We start from the raw sequence: 20,716 nt of genomic DNA, 5'->3' as shown, positions 1-20,716 counted from the left end.
GGAATTTCCAGCTTGCTGGCTTCTAAAGATTTTGGTCTTACTAATCTTTACAATCAGATTTGAGCCAATTCTTTACGTAAATCTCTTTCTCTCATATATGCACCCTGTTGGCTCGATTTCTCTGAAGAACCCTGACTAATACAAAGCAGACACAATAGTTATTTTTTGAATAAACGAATGAATGTGCCATTCTTTCCACTATTATTTAAATCTATGGCAAATTTATTTGTTTGTTTATGTTTATTTGTAAAGTAACCATAGGAAAAATTCTTCAACAATTGGATCCTGTTGTTTTTATGCTTTTAGTGTGATATCTAAAAATTGGCACAGATAGTCAATATTTAAAATTTCTTGCCATCACAGTTCCATGTATCAAAATGAGTATGGAATCCTTCAGGGTGGCTCACTGTTTTTCAAAAGGCCTTCATTTTCTGCCTGGCATATTTTTTTTAATTCTTCACAAAATATCCTATTTACAAATAACATTATTTAGGAGTCTGAGATCTAAGAAAATGAGTTCAGAGCTTGTTGCTAAAACTGCTTACAACAGCCCCAAACAGTACTTCCGTACTTGAGAGTTTTATGGTTTTAAGTTAATCCATCATTACTCCTGATGGCCCAAAGCACTGAGCTGTATATTGGCACACAAGCTCTCAGCTCAGTGATTTACCAACCTAATGACCTTGGACAATTCACTTTAACCATTCGAGCCTCGGTTCCCTCATCTGTAAGATGAGAAACTTCTCAGCTATTTACAAAACCCAGAATGACCACATGCCATTTTCCAGAAAGGAAACTGTAAATGATTAGGCTGAAACCACGTGTCCTACTGCGTTCTGTTCTCCCCTCGCCACAGGACTTGCGGACACCCAGCGCAATTGCTCAAGACTTCACGTTCAAATTCTTCTCTTCGTTACTCACAGTGTCATCTTTCTCTACTGACATCAAACCCCCGTCACTGCCAGTGGCAACGATTCAGTGCTGGCACTCTGTCATTACTGTCACTTATGAACATAACTGTGCTTAGGGTTATTTAGCCCCTTTTCAGAAATTGTCTTTCCCATATTCTTAGTGGGGCCACTTGACTTCATTTGTCTGTTCATTCATTCAACAATAATTATTCTTGTCAGGTCTATTCTATGCCACAGAACATGCTAGCCATGGAGATGACTAAGATACATCCAACTTGGGGACTCCATTCCTAGGGTGAGGGAGCGAACAGAAGAGTAACTACAGTGGAACATGATGAGCGCTTTGAGAGCTATCTATCTGCTCACGGTGTTACAGGAGCACAGAGTAGAACCATCACATGTGACTATGGGTGGTGGATGGTGAGCGCTGGTGTCCCTCATTTGTGACAAAGGCCAATAAGGTGAAAAAAAAAAAAAACACTAACTTACAAAAGAGGTTATTACTTAATTCATTTGCAAGATTTCACAAAATATACATTTAATGAGAATTTATAGATAGCGATTTTGTTTACATTTTTCTTACTTTTCTTCCCCCTGGAAGAACTGAACTGAAGTTAATCAAGATGCTGACTTCTCAAAAGCCAAATCTGATCCATTTGTTATAAAAGACACTCCCAGAGGCCAAGCTACGGAGTATTTCTGAAGTTTGCATTCTGTGAGGAAACTATCATTCCATAAGAAAATTGTCAAGAGACCCAAAAAAGGAAGTCACAGCACAGCAAAGCCCAGTGCAACAGATACACTACACATCTGAAGAGCGTTTTGTTACTTACTGCATCAAGAAGGTTTCTTTCCTATTTCCTATTTCTATGTTCCAGGAAGAAATCATAAACAGAAGAACACATTTCTAGTTAAACCCATGGAGTGAAGCACGCGCGTGCACACACACGCACGCACACACACACACACACACACAAATCTTTGCACTGGAAGAATAGTGAATATGGCTTTTGATACCTTAGGTCATGGCTTGCCTCACTCTTAGTGACAGACATGAAACCAAAGTTCATTTTCTCGCTAAAAGCTGAGCCCTGTGTTCAGAGGTCGTCGCTCTCGCTGCACCTGCTGACAGCAGACACGCGCTGGCTGTTACCTCCTTTCACATTCATTCCAGAGACTCACCTGGCTGGGTTTTCACCTCTATTTAGCCTCCTCCTTCAGGATTAATTAAAAACTCCTATATACTGGCCTGGCTAATTCTATTGCAGGAGGCTTTGGAAAACAAATCTCACCGTAGAATTTGCAGAGATGAAACTAGTTATTGATTTTTGAAAACTTTCAATTGCTCTGTCTGGACTTTGAAAGGGGCTGCAAAACAAGACGAACAGTCTGTGAAAGGGAATAATATCGACATCACAGCTCTTTTTATAACCAAGTAAATCTGCCACATTTTCTAAGAAATTAGGAAATAAATTTCTCCTTCCTGTTAAACTGTGAGTACTTTAATATGATTTTTCCATTCTTCCAGCCTCTCCTGATGGCTAGACAGGCGAAGCCATAAAGAACTGAATTCCTCATGCACCAAAATGGTAAAATTAAATAGTTTTTCAAACATCATATGAAATTTAAGTGACATTATTTTATTTAAAAAAATTTTTAAAGTTACCTTACCTTGTTATATCTGAATAGTTTTTAAATAATATATGTTCCCCAAGTGGACTTCCTTATCTGTATTTCTCACTACCTTGCCAACAGGGATAAGGTACAATCCATGTGACAGGTGCCAGGAGATTGGCACCTGAGCCAAAGTCAGGCGACAAGAGGTATGTGAATGAATCAAAAAAGAGCATTATAAAGGCGAAGCATCAGGACCCAGAAGATTCAGTGATTAGCTAGCTCCAAACTAGAAATGTGAAAACTGTTTGAGGTTGTAAGACACAGTCTACCACCACTGAACCCAGGCCAGGAGCTACTCAGGCAGTAACCCCTTCCTCTTTTCTCCAGGAACTAGGAGATCGGGGTGAGAAGCTATCTGTAAGGAGGCAGATGGCATGATGGTTCGTGGTCCCCAAAACTGGGGGCCAAGCTTTTAGGACTTCAGTTGGTGATCTCGCCAATTCATGAATGTGTGGCAAGGAGCTATTTCCTCTCCTCTCTCCTGAGGATCATAACACCCAACCTGTGAGATCACATTATGAATTAGCAATTCTGAGTATAAAGTGCCTCCTACATATTAGGAGATCAAAATATATTTACATTTACTGCCGGACTTGGCGGAATTATATGGCTGGAGAGCAGCTGGTTTTTTTTTTTTTCACTCCAAAGGCTTCCATCCTTTTGAGATGGTCCAAGGATGCTAAGGGCTCCCTAGTGGTGAGTGATCTGGGAAGTGCCAAAGCCCCTGTCCCCAGATGTCCTCAACCACAACGTGCACTTGCCAACTCGATGGCTAGAACTAAACACACGTGAGCCACTGAATGAATAAAACTGAGATGACCACCTTACAGTTCTCAGAACACGTGGACAAACTGCTTCTTTGCCAGAATGACAAGAGGCTTGAAATACCTCTGGAGCTTCTCAGACATTTCTAGGGGAACAGGCTTAAGGGAGGAGGAAACTCAAGTCACCCCCAGGGGGAGCTCTAGCAGCTAAGAGCTTAGCATTCCTCGAAGACTCATGGTTTAATTTTAAAAAGCCATGCAAATTCATGTTCTAGCCAATAACATGTCTTTGGGAATTTTAATGTGAAACTAAGGTTTTAAATCCTTGCTTTCTAACCTGGCCAGTCTGGCAATCTCAGTCCCACCTGTAAATACACATCCAAGGATGCAGCTTGTAGTCTGTATTTTCACAAAGTTCCCCCGGTGATTTTCTCTGCAAAAAGAGATCTAACCCTAGAAATGCATTCCCCGAATGGACTGCTAGTGCTGCTGCAGTCAATGCATGCTTCTACGACTTCTATCACGGGGAGAAGCAGGCTGGTCTGGCTGAACCCGAGATGTCAAAATGATATTGCATATGATTTCTACGAAGGCAACTACAGTCAATGCTGTTTGCCCGGGGCTGAACTGGCTGGCTCTTCACTTCACAGTCACACAGCATGCTCAGAAGTTCCAGTATATCATCTCAGAATTCAGTCCTAAAATAAGCAATCTTAACCACTTACTCATCTGCCTCATTTAGGACTTGTCTCCTAAGCATGTGCTCCTTGTCATCGAAAAGAATTAAATGTTTTACTGAAATATTTTGGATACAAATGCATGGAAGATCATCTCATCTATTGACCAAATTACAACGGAATATTTAAAAGCATAGAAATCTGTGTCAGGGAGATCCGGGCTTAAACCCGGCTTCTGCCCACTTCCAACTTATTTCATCTTGGACATCTTATTTAGCCTTCCTGAGCTTTAACTTCCTTCACTGTGATACAGAGTATGAAAGCAGAACACAACTTCTCAGGTTGTTATGAGTATTACGTGAGAAAATAACAAAGAGCTGTACAATGAAGGTTATTTCCACTAATAATAAAGAGGACTCGTATCTCATATCTTATAACCTATATTATTACATTATCCTCTTTTGGGGAAGTAACCGTCACAACAAAAGAAGAGCTATATTGTAACTGGCCAAAAGAAATCACTCAATTTCTTTCAGATCCTTTTCAAACTGTAGAATTTTCATTTTTTATATGGAAGACTCTCACAAATGTTTTTGCTATTTTGGTGAAAATCACACAGGTATGAATTTTTCATACGGGGGTTTGATTTATTCTCAAATATTTTCTTATATTTAACTTCTAAAAATTATCATCATATGAAAGGTTAATTTAACTGGTGGCTCAGGTGGTCCACATCTCTGAGATGGACGTGCACAACGATTTTAAAAGAGATACATGAGTAATACAAATATATCACTACATATCACTATTTTATAGACTCAGATGAGACTGAATCCCCTGGAATATAACGTCTCCACAGAGATGGATAGCCAGATGAAATATGTACCTTACTTTTCCCGATGACACACACCATGAAGAGTTTATGCATATGGACGTGGCTCTGTATGCAAAACAGCTTCCTAAATGTGGGATTACACGATCGTAGAGGGAGGTTAAATACTGGAGCAAGCACGATCTGGAAGGCAGACCTGAGCTGAAATCCCAGCTCCATCACTCACCACGTGGACACATTATTTCATCTTTCTGAGACTTTATCTTCATTGAAAAATGGGAGAAATAATCCTTTTCAGATTGTTCTAAAAATTAGGTATATAAGCAAAATATCTGAGATATAATAGGCGCTTCACAATCATTGCTCTTAATTTATTTAGAAATCCACAGGTACCATCAGAGTACTTTCATTTCTTATTCAAATATTTTAAAGAAACTGTTTCCAATATCCAAACTTGTTCTTGTATCTCCCACTTGGCAGACATCTCAGCATGAATTCTGTAATTCTATAGAGCAGTCTTTTTTCATCCTTTCAAAAGAAGTTTAAATATAAATCAAGAAGACTTCACAGAACTTTGCGTGAATTTGAGACACTTACGATTTTACAGATTCTACAAAATCCTCTCTTGATAAAGTTCATGGACACTAAAATTTAATATCCTAAGTTCCACTATGTTTCTATTTTTAATTCTTCTGAACTTTCCATTTAAAAAAAATCTCATTACTTTTATGAACAGAATTTATAAGACAATAATTCATTTGTTTTCTAAGTACCCTAAAGGGAAAGCTTGAATTTTATTTGGACCAGCAATAGAAAACTGCCCCCAAATCCAACTTTATATTGTCTCTGGTCTACGTCTTAGTGCTATTTTATATAATACCAAGTCCTAAAAGCTGCTGCTCGGTGGGGTGAACATAAAATGTACTGTCCACACTGAGACTCTCCTGAGATCAAAAAGGAAGTTATTAACAATTACTCTGCAGGAACAGGGATAGAGCAGGCGGTGATGTGTGGTCCCCGACCTCTGCGTCTTAGAGCTAATGGTTCAGTCGTTACAAATATTTACCTGAACTCCTGGCTGAATCGTGCTCTCTGCATAGTAAACTTTCATCGACTGAACATTTACATTTACTTACCTGAAAGTTTTTCTAATGATCTTGCTCTTGGGAATGAGATCTCATTATTTGATACTAAGCTCTGAATAAATTTCTCTCCTTTCTCAGGAATGATGATAAGGTGTCAGGTAAGTCTTCATCTTTTCTGTTTCACCTACCAGCTCATTTTCACAGGTCCCTCTTCTAGCTTCAGGGAGATTTTTTTCTGCCATCACATTTGGCATTTTGCAACACCTGTCTTTGCCACAGGCCATTGCTCTTTTCAGCTCTCTCTAGGACACTGAACTGCTTTGCTTAGTCAAATCCCATTACTTGTTCCATAATTGCCTTAGGTCACCATCCATGAAGCTAAAGCTTCGCTAGTGATGCTACTGAGGACACAGCTAAGACGCCCTTCTATCTGCTTCACAAGAAATTAGCTCTATTCAAAAGCCAAACTGCACCATACTGCGTTGCTTCCTTATTTATTCCATTTGTCTTGCAGATTAAACATAATCAATTCCAGACGTCAGCCGTGAAACCTAGGATACACAGGTTTCTGAGCAGACACACCTCTGCCTGAAAGCTCTCGCATTATTAGGATATAGTGCATGCAAGTCAATTAAGCAGAGATTGGAACAATTGTTAAAGGAAAACGATTGAGAGAAATGAGGCCACGACAGCAACTGGCAACACTGATTGCTGGAAACGCGACTATCAGCTTAATATCTGACTCAGATGTTTATGATGTTTCCTAGTTGGGAAGCAACAAAAGGAAACAAAAAGATTGGAAAAAAAAATTAATTGGGATTTTTATGTCTTTCATTCCAATTCTGGACATTTTTTGAGTCTTTAAAAATAAAGCAAATTAATGTCTGGGCTGGAACTAACGGTAAAATGGTATTGACAGTTTTTCTGCTTGTAAGTGGGACTTGAAAACTCAGTTAATACTGAACTGAAAATTTAAAAGAAAAATGGTATAAATGATTGGTCCTTGAAATAAATCATCAAACTTATGAAAACTGTTTTTATGAATAGCATTACTCATAAAACCATGTGGCCGGTTATGTATTTTCTTCCCAAATAGTAAATTAAGAACCACACGAGGAGAAGGCAAGCTGTGCGTGTGTGTGCGTAGCATTCTTGGGCAGATTTTACAAATATGACAGAGAGAAAATGCAGACATCTCCTCATAACTGTTATGTCTCGAGTAACTGAAATTCTGCCAACATCTATGAAATTCTTCACAGTGAACTTTTTTTTAGGATAAAGTAATGAGCTGGAGCTAATATTCAGACTAGGTGAGGTCTTTTAACACTTTTTTCCGACATTCATTTCTTAGTACTGAGTACGGCAGGGGGCTGGCTAAGGACACTTACTGAGGTGCTTCAGGGCCACCAGTTCAGATCGTACCGATGCCCGTCTTCCTCATTTGTACTACAGTTTGTGTCCAATTTAAGTTTGCAGCATCATGCCTGATCTTCTAGCTGTGCTAGAAGTTTTGGAATTCTTGCTTTCAATTTGGTTTGTAATGAAATGGGAACTGTACACCACCTTCCTGTACTCACTGCTGTTAGAACACAGCCACTCCCTTATCCAGAAGCGTTCTCTTTTCTTCACTTCGGTGTCTATTGTCTCCTGCCCACACAGTATCTTTTCCACCTTCAGACTCATTCACGGGACAATCTAGACACATTCTACAGCCCACATACACTTAAAAAAAAAAAAAACTACCTACAGGTTTTCTTCCAGGCACTTCTTTCCTCACCCACGCAGTTAACTCCCTTACTCACCACTTCCTTCAAATTTCCCATTCTGCGTTTGTACTAATTCACTGCTTTTCTCCACTTTTTAACACTGCTTCTCTATTTTGTAGCCACCTTTCCTTTGTCCATTTAGCAACTTGCTTTTCTCTCTCTTTTCTTTTTTATTTCCTCTTCTTTATCAACCTGTCATAATGCTATTATTATCTGTCTAAATATAATATATTATTAACCATGCCTTCAATCACTGGTTACTAAGTACTCACTCTGTGCTAGGATACTAGGTATTGGCCACAAGGAAATGAATCTTCCCCGGCCTTTCCCATATGTGTCCTCGAGGACCTCACAGTGTAATGAGGAAAGTAGGAAAAAAATAGCAATGAGTGCCAGAGTGTGAATTCTGGCAAGATGGGCTACATTAAATTTAACTCCTTCCACTACAGACAATACCTAAAAATGCACATCTGGGCTTACAAGAAAGAAAAATGCGTCCCCAAAATGCCAAAATGCAAGAGGAAACTAAAAACTAGAAAAAGGGAAACACGTGAGATGACCGAATGGTGGTATCCATGGGGACCATGTGTCCAGTAGCCGAGAGCTTGGGTTTCAACGCCTACAAGAGGCAGAAGACAGGGCTGCGGGCCTAGTGAGGCTGGGAGCTGGAGACGTGACCCATGTGCACAAACATATTAAAATTTAAAGGAGCCCCAGAGGGATATTGGTGGAGGGTTAGTCAAACAGGTCACTTACGCACGACAGAGACCACAGGTACAGACCCAAACACAGACAGGGAATTAGTAAATGAGGACGACGGCACTGAATTCTGTAACAACACACAGAAAATAGTGTGGGGACAATTGCCTAACCACATGAAGATATTAGATTTCTATTTCACACGAAAACGTTTCCAGACAGTTCTAGCAAAGTATACTTGATATACAACAAACAGCACACATTAAAATAAACAGCTTGCTAAATTCTGACATATGCACAAAACCACACTCAAGATAATGAGCAAACTGATCAATCCCAAAGGTTTCCCATTGCCCCATGGGAATGTCCTCTTTCTGTGCCAACCTTTATCCCAGGCAACCAATGACTTCCTTTTTATCACTGTAGATAAGCTTGCATTCTCTAGAATTTTTAGATACTTGGAATCATAGAATATGTAATCTTTTTCACCTGGCTTCATTCACTCAACATAATTTTGAGATTCACTTGAGATGTTGTGTATATCAATAGCTCATACTTTTTTTTTTTTTATTGCTAAAGGGTATTCATTACATGGATATCCCACAGTTTGTTAGTTCATTTACCTATTGATGGAAATTTGGATTGTTACCAAGTTGGGCTATTACAAATAAAATCTCTGTATGTGTAAGTATACATAAGTGTACACAGAAGTCTTTGTATGAACAAATGTTTTCATTTGGTAATGTGATTAGTATAAATGGTAGGTGTGTGTTCAACTTTTTAAGAAGCTGCTCAGCTGCTTTCCAAAGTAGTTATGCCATTTTCCATTCCCATCTTATTTATATAATAAATGAAAATACTCCGATGGTATTATGTTCCTACCGTAAGGAAACTTTCTAAATGTACACTTTGAATTTGCTGAATCTACTTTCCCTTAGGGTTACATTTTTCAATCTGTCTTCTCTTGAACACCTGTCTTAAAAAATCGCACAAAATAATTTTGAAGAAGCAGAGGCTACAGAACAGAGAGCACATAAATACTTTTTTAAAAATTGAGAAGGTTTTTCTCATGAAAACTGCAGAAACAGCTTGGTCAATCACCTAGATTAAAATGTAGTTAGTAGATAAACTTACCCTGGTTTCGTGTCATTTACTACACAGTGGTATGTAAATGTCCCAAACATCTGAACTCCTAAAATTCCATAGAGAAGTAGAAAGAAAAGGAGGAAAATGGAAACACTCCATATTTGTTCTCCTGATCGCCTAGAGGGAAAAAAAATAGGTAAAATAGTTAAAATGTACCCAAAAAAGGTCATAAACGTTTCCCCTTAACCTATGTAAGAGCAGTGCTTACTTTAAAATATTTGTAATTCTGGTCCTTGGCAGTTCAAATCGGAAATAAATCCGGAAAGCCCGGATCATAATTAGTGGCCGTGGGATCCGCAACATGCCCCAAGGTGACATCTGATCAACTATATCAGCAATTTCAAATACCTGCGAATTCAGAGGTGAACAGCTCAGACTCTCGCTTAGCACTGCTTGTAGTCAGAGCACTTACAGACAGAACCAGAGGTGCGTCCTGTGCCCACACTCTCTTCTGCTGAAATCAACTTTCTCTGGGGCATATATTGAAGCTGTAGTTATCTTAAGAGAAGCAGATACATAAACTAAAAGTGTCATTAATCATTTCCTGTATAATTCATCAAGACACAGTTTTTATTACAAAAAGAAGTGCCTACTTAGAATACAGAATAAGTATGCTAAATCTGCCTCCCCCAATAATGTTCTTTGGTGGAACTTTCTGACTATCTAGACCAGAAAGTAATGAAGAAAGAGTTAAAAATACTATGAAAAATATGAAAAAGAATTCCATTTACTAACAGAGGCAAAATTATAATTAAGGAATATCTGTCAATCATACAATGGTTATTAAATGGAAAAGAACACATTTAATATGCAGGATGAAATGAGACTGTTGGAGAGGTGAACTTTATAAAAATAAGGACAGCTTATCAGTAAGCACCATAATGAGTTTGCAGGATGGACTATGAATTTACTTTATTGTGAATTTTTTAATGAAGAATATAGGAACTTCATTTAAATTCAGTGTAAAATCAAGCCTGAATGAATGCATGGGAAATGAATTCCACTGTTTTCCAACAAAATCCCTCCTTCTGACATTTTAATATACGTTCCCTAATTCTCACAGTAAGGCATTTTCTATTTGCAAATCAATATTTTATGCTGAGCAATATGTATCCCAAAGTATTTATATTATTTTTAGCTTTTTAGTGAGAACTCAGTTACATAAAACACTACAATTTTAATTTTTAAATTCAAAAATTTATTCTACAAATACAGAAATCTCATTCCATGTTCTTTCTTATTTCAATGAATATATTTTTAATGTCTGTTTAATTAGAAATAATTTCCTACAGTATTGATTTTTATTTCTGACTGTGAAATAATTTTAAAATGTGACTCACAATGATTAAAATTTTAGGCTTTTTCTAACAATAAACATTTAAAAACACAATGTTTTAGGAAATTATACAATCACATTTGACATATATTCTTTAATAAATCTATTTAGATTTTCAATGCAAAATCATGCCCATTTGGAAAATACCCCCTTGTAATTTAAAAAATTTTAATTACCTGTAACACCAATGAAACCCAAAGGCAAAAGACCATAAATCCATCAAAAACACACCAGCGATCTTTCACATAGGAACTATCCCCCTAAAAATAAATTTCACATGGCATTATCAGGCAAAGTGAATAATTTCAAAAAACATCTGTGAAGGAATAATCAAGTGTTAATTCAGTATAAACTATCCACAATTTTTGTATCATAATTGAACAGACTTTCAAAAGGAACACTTTTAGCGTTTTAAATGTCATTATATATATAAGGAAAAAAAATTTTAAACACAAGTGACCACAGAACTTTGCATGTGAAATGCTAAGTTCATCACTGCTTTTGCTTTTAGCCACACAGACTCTACCTCATGAGGAACCAGAGGCTATCCTACTTGGCAGGCAGCTTAGGTCCTAAAAGCAACCACTCCTAGAAGTGGCCAGTGTGAAGACCTTTAAATCTCTGGGATCAACTACCACTAGTGGAAAACTAACCAAAAATTCACCTTGAACTAAATTAAGAAGTGAAGATGAAAAAACATTTTCAAAGAAAACATAAATTGACTTTAACTTTAATTGGGATTATAAACGTAAAAAAAGGTAAAGAGGACAAACTACTTTCATTTTTTTAAATAGTGACTCTACTCTGAAAATAGAATGCATTATTTTTATAAAAATTGGACTTCTCAAAAAAAGTAGTTCATTTGGAATAACAAAACAGTAAACCCCATGTGGTCAAGATTATAAACCTTCACTAGAAAGAAAACTTTAGAGTGCTTTCTTAGGACTGCCCCATTAAGTCACTGGTTCTGTTGTAATTTGTGAAACTCAATTCTGAGTTCGCTCACGTCATTACCAACTCTGAGTCATCCTACTTAGAAAATAAAAACATGAACAGAATGCCAAGATTTTTAATAAAACAGTAAAATATGTTGCAGGATGTTGATGAAGATAAAATCATTTCCAGAACCTTCCACCATTAGTAACATATACGTTGTCAAAAAGTTTCCTTGAGAAGTTTCCAGAAATAATCTGTTGTTCGCAAAAACTAAAGGTATGATAATCCACTTAATATGTTATCTGATTCAGATATGAAGTATAAACTCAACTTAGAGGATAAATATTGCCTAGTGAAAGAAACATACATACGACACACCAATTTCATGTAGATACACAGATATGTACATACCCAGCTAATATATAAGGCGATTTAACTTATAATAAAGTTATAAATACAGTGAAAAAGGTAGGAAAATTAATTCTGTGGCGAATTTAGAGAAAAAAATGCTAATTCCCAAATGATTGCACAAATAATTTTACCATTGGCAAGAAACTGAACCAAATTCGGTGTGTATTTGAGAAGACCCACAAAAGAGATATGGAAGCAAACTCTGAGGCTTGGGGTTTGGGTGACTAAGAGGACAATAAACTATTAAATTAAGTGTTAATGCTCATCATACAGTGATTTAAACCTGAGGAAGAGAAAAACTGTATCACAGGATGCTGCTGGTTGTGATCACATGCATGCATATTAAATAGAGAGGAAATAATTTAAGGACAATATAGTTGCCTTCAAAACCTGATGAAGCATCTTTTACCATAAGCAACATATTTGCCTTGTATATTTCATAACTGAAAATATAAATTAATTATAATCTAGATAATAGAAGCAATATAAAATGAACCTAATTTTGATTCACATCCAAAAAGATAATAAAATACAAACTACTTAAGTTGCACTTTGAAGTTTCCCTTGATTTCTTCAATATATTAAACAGATCTGTTCATTTATTCACTCAATGTATGGAACATCTCTATGCTCTAGGCAGCATTCAAAGCATTAGTGATACAAGAGTGAATAAAACAAAAACTCCTGCCTTTATGTAACTTACAGCCTCAGTTAATTTTTTTTAAATGTAAAATATACAGTATATTACATATTGATTAGTGTTATGCAGAAAAATTAAAGTACATATTTTCTTACTGACTTTTATTAAACAAATAAAGTTGTCTTTATTTGCATGGTGAGCAAAAAATAAGAGAAAAATATCACTTGATCTTTATTTTAATAACAAAGCATAACTGTGGTTGTTTAGAGAATGTAAAGAATTCCAAAAGTGAAAACTGAAATTTTATAGGGCTCAGAAGAGAACTATTTTAAAATAGGAAAAATTAAAAGTAAATGTTAGGCAAGAAAAAGAATAATTATAGATCATTGGGTCCACAGACACCCAAATAGGATGAGTTTATATAATGTTTTTCCTATAAAGTATTATGTTATTTCTATTTTGTCATTTAAAAATGTTACATGTAGCATCACTACCATTAACCTCTTTTGTGCTCATAATTTGCTTCAGTAACAAATTATATTCAATTAGACACAGAATAGGAGCTTCTTAGTATATTGAGGATTATTTCAAATGTGAAAAGCAAGGATAAATAGCGGTATTTCCCTGGGAGGGGAACAAAGTGGCCATGGGCCAAAGGTAGAAGAGAGACATACTTTTCACAGAGCATCCATACATGGGTTTTATGACCCATGTTCATGTGTTACACTTTTTAAAATAGATTTTCAAAATGAAAATTTTTGAGAGCTGAAAATTTTAGTTTTAACAAACATTACTTTATCAGTTGGCGCAAATAAAGTCAAATTTGAAAAACGAGCCTCACAAATTCACAGCATAAAGCTATCAGCAACAGGGCTGGCTTAATTTTTGCTTCCTATTTACTGTATAAATTTGTTTGCTAAGGAAGTTGACGTTGCAGAGCTGGCCTAGAGTATAAGTTGTACCATATAAAAGAATGGATTATTTTAAATCATTTTAGAAGCTCTGGTGGGGATCCTAAAAAAAACAAAACCATGCCAATACATGCGCATTTCAAATGACTTCATATTATGAAAACTGGCTTAGCAAAAACTTCTACTGTGATAAAGCAGAAAACTATTTTTGAATTAGGAAGACATTTTAATTGCATTATTTGGAATGTTTTCTGCTTTAGACATTCCAGAAATTCATAGTGGCATTTGCCTGTCCCCAACAAGAACACTGCATACTAGGTGATATGTAATGGCCAGTTAGAACTGGCTTCTTTTTGCTTTCCTGTTAAAATATATGAAATAATCCACTGAGCATAAGTTTTACATATAATTTTTTGGTTCCTGTTTCCAAGAGCCATTTATTATTTATAAAAACTTTTCATAAGCAGTGTTATAGTGCCCTGGGATACAAAGATCAGTAATACTCAGATTTTTCCCACCTTTTTTTTTTAACCATTTGCTCTTTGACATTCATTGTTCTTCAGCTGTTCTGTCTTCCTGAAAAATCCTCTCCCCTACAGACTGTGCCAACTTTCTCCTCCAGACTTTCATCATAGCCTACTCTGATCAACGCTTTCGCTCATACATCATCCAACCACCAGCAACTCAGCTAATGTATATAAATATGGTTCGTATTGTGTAACTTACAGAATAGTCCTTTGTAATTCCCATCCAGTTGTTTCATACATTTATATTTTAGTCCCTGCAGTTTGAGCTTCCTACTTAAATCTTCTCTAAATGTATTCTCTGATGTTGCATGAAAAAAAAGGTCTATCCCCTACTGTAAATATTTGAGTTTGCTCTGAAGATTCATAGCTTCTTGAAACTTTAAATAGACAATTTCAGGTGGTACTCCCACCACCAAGCACAGTGTACACACAAGTACATGCAGCAGATTTTAAATGAATGAGAGACAAGCACATGAACACGTCTTAGAGCTTCTGTAGACGACAAAGCAGACAGTAAGAAGTCAACGCCTGTGCTGTGTGAATGCATCCATTCATCTGAACCACTAGTATTGTTCCTTAAAAGAAATTTGTGGCAAAAAGAGAAAGATGTAATACCTTTCAAGGTCATACCTTAGAGTTAAGACTCCTTTCCTTCATGATCATGGAAGACTACACATGAAATTATGAGATAACTTTTGGATATTTCCTGGATTTGTGTAGTCTGAATTAGCAAAGCCTATGTGCCACGCAACGAGGAATCAGGTCAATGTTTATATAATTTTTATATTACAATGAAATTTTAAATATGATTAAATTGAACCTGATACATTATCAATTATTATCCATGATCATTAAGGCTCCATAAGTGTAAAACACCTTTTAATGAACAGAGTACAGACTTTGAAACCTGGCACTTGGAAACAACTGAAGCCAAAGCAGGACCCTTCCCATGTCCCCTGTCTCTTGTTTGCAGAAAAGCTCTAGCTCCTAGGTCTTCCTGGAGTTCCAAAGAGCAAACTTAATCAGAGAAGTGAGGGAACACAGAAACAAAGGAAAACAGCCTAGAAAGACAAAGTAATAGTCTAGCCACAAAACAAAGTCAAGGACATGCAGTTCCTCTTCAAGGGCTGTAGATAATATTCTGAGCCATATCCTTGAGTTGTGCTGCAGAGACTAAAACCCCCACCAGGTGGAACACATTAACCGTGTGCTGACCACCAGCACCTAGACCCCAGACCAGGTGGAATCAGAAGGCTGGGACCGCACCACCAGGTCCATGAGCTGATCACACACTCCTCCACCCTCTCCCTCACCTTGACTTTAAAACCCCTTCCCAGAAAGCCTCCAAGGAGTTTAGGTCTTTTAAGCATTAGCCACCTGTACTCCTTGCGTGGCCTTGCAATAAACACAGTACTTTCCTTGGCCACAACCTGGTATCAGTAGATTGAATTTACTGTGTGAGGGTGAGCAGACCCAAGTTTGGTTCAGTCATGTAATCTCACACTGCATTTTATGTCTGATATTTTATCATGTTGTCTCTTTTTCAGTTTGTATTTTCAAAGACTCTTAACTACAATTGGTTAAATATTGCAATGATTCAATTTATTGGTACATCCAGGTCCTTTTAAAATCCTATTGTATTAATGCTCAAGTTATAATACTTGCAAATAATAAACTGTTCCTTTTTCCCCGCTTCTAAAACATGTAACCAGAACCTAACACACCAAGGCCCAGTGGTCCTTGGGAAATTTTAATGCCTCCAATATGAAGAAAGGTTTTAAGTTGTTTGTTCCATCAACAAAAAAATGGAGAGGAGAGAAGGCTTGAGTTCCGGGCAGAAATCAGCATGCTGGTGCCTTAGAAGATGAGTTATTCAAGAGCAGTCTGTCAATTTTTTAGAAAGGTGAACACTTGGAGGCTGCCAATCAATTATACAGTGTAAGAGAGTAACTTAAATTGCTATGCAAGTATTTAACAAGCAGAGAACCAACTGCATTTACCTGAAGACATTTATAGGGAAAGTCTCCAGTTACAAAATGATATACATGGGTATAGTTCCAGAAACACATGATTTATTGTTCTGAGTTTCCAGGGCCCGTCTGTCACTGTGTCTTAGCATTATTATTTATTATTTCAACAGTGCTCAAAGGATGCATGCTACTTTCACCAGGGTCTATTGTCAGATGAAAATTAGACAAGTGAAAATCATCTAAAGGACTCACAGTCCCCACTACATGGGCTGCTTTACACCAGCACAAACAGGTATCACCCAAATGGATTATTTTTGCCTCTAGGGATTTGGTGAGCTAGAAGGCTTCTCGGAACAGGAATTAGTGGGGGAGGCAATTAGAAACAAATTGTTTGGGAGTGGGGATGAATTGGCAGATATAATCAAGCTTAGGGGACATTATAAAAGATCTGAAATCCTTTAAACAAATACATCCCTCTAACAAAAAATTTTCAGGACAGTTTTTGCCAGAAGGCCCTTCTGCTTCAATTTCTCTCTCCTGGAGTGCAGGGAGCATGTGACCTCCACCATGAACCTCTCAAATACAAATCAGATCGGGTCACTCTCGGTTTCAAATCCCACCACGCATCTTAACTGACCACAGAAGGCGGTCTGAGCTCCCGACAGGGCCTCAAGGCTCTCCGCAGTGCAGCTGGGCGGCCTTTGCAGGATCCTCTCCAGCTGCTCCTGTGCACCCATCTGCTACTTCTGACTACACAGAGTGCGCCAAGGCTTCAGGCTGTTCCAAGCCTGTATGTCTCAGAGCATGGCTCTCTTCTCTCTCCGAAATCCTTTATTTCCATCCCCCACCACCCCTGCCAGAGAGCAACATCCTCATCCTTCAGGATGTCACTTCATGCTCCTCTCTCTCCAAGACTTCTCTGACACCCCAAGCAGATTACTTCACTATTTTTTGTGTCCCTTCTCCCCATACCTTTCTCAGACCACTATTACAGCATTTTCACAAAATACTGAAGTTCTGTCTCTCACTCTGATTTCTCACTATTCAAGTCATCACTATTTACATTTGCAAAAATGTTTGCTCCCAAATCAATCACTATGGGGACAACTAGAAGGACCACTATAATGAATCTGCACGTGTGCCAGTGGAAACATTTAAGTTGTCCACACATCCTGCAAGAAGCTGTAGTGTGCAATATAGGCACAGCCCTGTTCCTCGTTGGGGCTAAATCTTGTGCTGGCGTTGTTTATCGATTCAACAACAGGTAAGTGTTAAGTGCATCACTATATCCTCTTCCCCGTCTTCCCCCTGAAGAGTAACCTTTCCTGGGACCGAGGACTTGAGTTTCTACCAACCCAGGACCATTTGCTCTGATTTCATCAATTTTAAGACATACTCCCTCCTGCGACACCACAGTTTAACATTTCGGAATTTAGGACGCGTCTTGTAACTGACACATCGGTGCAATACAGTCTTACGTCTCACAATCAGTGTAATCAGCAGCATTTTCTCTTTCTTAAGGATCTGTACAGTGGTGCCTCCTCTGACAATCAATGACTTCACAGAGTCAATGAAAATGGCAGGGAGCACTTGCACAGATTATTTCTTTGCTTATTTACATTAGAGCACATATCCCCAGTTTTGCTGGGTGCACACAAAACATCCACTACTGCATTCAATAAGGACGAGTGACTGAGTGATGGGTGTTTTCAGTGCTGTTTATTATACAGAAATACGCGGGTGGATTGTCATCTAGTATTAGAAGGTGATTTAACGGTATTTGGAGAAATTGGTTCGGGTTGCTATAATGCATTATTCGTTTTCTCATTGAAAATAATGGAATACGGGCTCCTGCTTTCTGAAAATATGCTGTCCAGCATGTTTTCCGAAACAGATCAGATGCAGAAAATGAGGAGTACCTGCGTGTGCCTTACAAGCCAGTTCCACAAACTTGGCCAGGCATTCTCTGAGGACAGGGGCTCTGTTCCGTTCTGTCCCTTCTAGGACAGTCATGAGCTCACTGTAGGTGTGCAAGCAATGTTTGCTGAATGATCTAAGGGAAACTTGGAAATTGTACTTGGGTTTAAAACTATGACTCTCTGATACTATATATACATTTTATATTGACTGACTGTTTAAAATACCAAAATATTCTTTTTTTTTTTACTAAAGTATAGTCAGTTTACAATGTTGTGTTAATTTCTGGTATACAGCATAGTAATTCGGCTATATATATGTATATATATACACATATATTTATATTCCTTTTCATATTCTTTTCCATTATAGGCCATTACAAGGTACTGACTGTAGTTCCCTGTGCTATAGAGTAGGATCTTGCTGTTTATCTATTTTATTTACATATAGTAGCTAGTATCTGCAAATCCCAAACTCCCAATTTATTCCTCCATGCCCTCTCCACTTTCCCCCCTGGTAATCACAAGTCTTTTATATGTGGTATCTAAAAAAATGAGACAATTGAACTTATTTACAAAACAGAAACAGACTCACAGACATACTATACTTATATCTTCAATAGCTTTAGACCTTAATATCTCAAATTTAACAAAACAAAATATAAACAACAACAGGAAGTGTCCACCAAGGTGCTGCTGGAAGGGCAGGTGCAACGGGCCCCTAACCTCCCAAGTGTCCCCACAAAAAAGCCTTTCCAGGAGACCCCTGCTAAAGACAAACTCCTGGAGTAGACTCCAGACTGGGTGGGACAGGGACAATGGCGACACAGGAGGAGAAGGATCAGATTAGAAAGAGAAGGGGGCCATAGTCCAGAGGAGGCAGAGCTCAGAACTGAGATGGCTGCTACATAGAGAAGCTATATATTTTATATTTCATGGTAATAAAAGTTTCTGGTGTCATTAGAATGCAAAAGAATCCTACAGAACAACACCACAAAACAGAATAAAATGAATATCCTATGGTATATCTAGTAAAATATGCCATGGCACATTCTCATAGAACTACTGACTTTAACAATAAAGGGAAAGACTCTTTCTGTATTTAAGAGAAAACATCAAATCACATAGGAGGAAAATGCACCTTCTCAGGAGCAACCAGGAGGCAATGAAGCAGCGTATTTAAGAATCTTAAGAAATGAAAATACAAAATACCTTCAAAAAGCTAGAAATAGACCCCAAAACATAAACCAAAAAAAGCAAGGGAAAAAATTAATAAAGATAAAAACAAAAATAATGAGTTTGAAAGAATGAATGGATGAAGAAATAAGCTAGTTCTTTCTAAAAATCAATAAAATAAGTAAAAAAAAAAAAAAAAGTAAAACAAAACAAATAAACAATAGTAGCAAACCTAACTACAACCTAAAAAGGAAACTCTGACTGAAATAACAGAAAATTCCAAATTAGGAGAAAATACCAATCAAACAGAGGAAACTAAAATCTTCTGTTAACAAATTAAACAAACTAAATTGTGGATAATTCCTAAGAAAATTTACTTCACCAGACAGACCCCAACAGACCAAGTAAGTCTAAAGAGATCAATTTCCATAGAAGAAATAGAAGGAACGGAGTCCCATGAAAAAACCACTAGAAACAGATGGTTTCACAGGGGATTTCTACAAAACTTTAGAAGTTAAAACAATTTCAAGATTACTCAGATTATTTTAGAGCATAGGCGTGCACATACATACACTCACCACACACAGAAAGTCTAATATCAAAACCTGACAAAAGTTAGACAAAATTAAAACAAGGCAAATCATAACAAATATAATGAAATAGCACATGAAATAGAATAAAACCGTGTCATGATCCACCTGAGATTTTTCTGAGAATGTAAGGATGGTTCAGTTACCAGGAAATCCACGCTATTTCAAGAGCTAAGGAGAAAAACAATCACTTAACAAAATTTAAAAGCTATTCATGCCATAACTCTCAAAAATCAGAATTAATGTTTATTCCCTTAACTTGATAAAATAATCACACTTCAAACCCAAATCCTTCAAATTACTTAATGAGGAAACATTGGGGTGTTTTAAATAAGTCAGGAGATAAACAAAGATGCTCTTTGGCTCTAAAAGAACTTAAAATATGTAGTATTAGCTGGCCCAACTAGATATGTGACAGCAATCAGGTGTATAAGAATTGGAAAGAAAAAAGCAAATCTGTCTTTATTTTTACATGATATAATGTTGGGAAATACTAAAAGAATTAATGTGAAAACCACTATTAACAATACAAGAATTTAGTAAATTTAGTAAAGTAGCAGGATATGATATTAACATATAAAAATCAACAGCTTTCATTTAAAAGAACAACATTAAGTAAGACTATGTAATAGAAGATAAGAACCCATCCAGAGAGCAAAAAGATAAAATAAAACACCAAAGCACAAATAAAGTACCAAAGCACAGGAAAAGTGCAAAATCTACATGAAGAAAACTACAAAACACTC

General features: G+C 37.1%; 1 protein-coding gene across 3 annotated transcripts in view; it reads right to left on the bottom strand.

The window, feature by feature from the left end:
- Nucleotides 1-20,716, bottom strand: part of NALCN (sodium leak channel, non-selective) — a 265,237-nt gene that overhangs the window by 223,029 nt on the left and 21,492 nt on the right. For 2 of the 3 annotated variants that reach the window (XM_031466281.2, XM_064492994.1), the window contains 3 exons: nt 11,070-11,153; nt 9,766-9,905; nt 9,546-9,674 (listed from right to left, as the gene is read on the bottom strand). In XM_031466281.2, the coding sequence (XP_031322141.2) occupies nt 9,546-9,674; nt 9,766-9,905; nt 11,070-11,153 (353 nt within the window). Of the gene's footprint in view, nt 1-9,545; nt 9,675-9,765; nt 10,056-11,069; nt 11,155-20,716 lie in introns of those variants that run through there. The other variant, XM_064492995.1, reaches the window with a different exon arrangement.

This window comes from Camelus dromedarius, chromosome 13, assembly GCF_036321535.1.
Source record: "Camelus dromedarius isolate mCamDro1 chromosome 13, mCamDro1.pat, whole genome shotgun sequence".
NCBI classification, from domain to species: Eukaryota; Metazoa; Chordata; class Mammalia; order Artiodactyla; family Camelidae; genus Camelus; species Camelus dromedarius.
The sequence above is the reverse complement of the archived record's forward strand: the minus strand, read 5'-3'. Positions and strand labels throughout refer to the sequence as shown.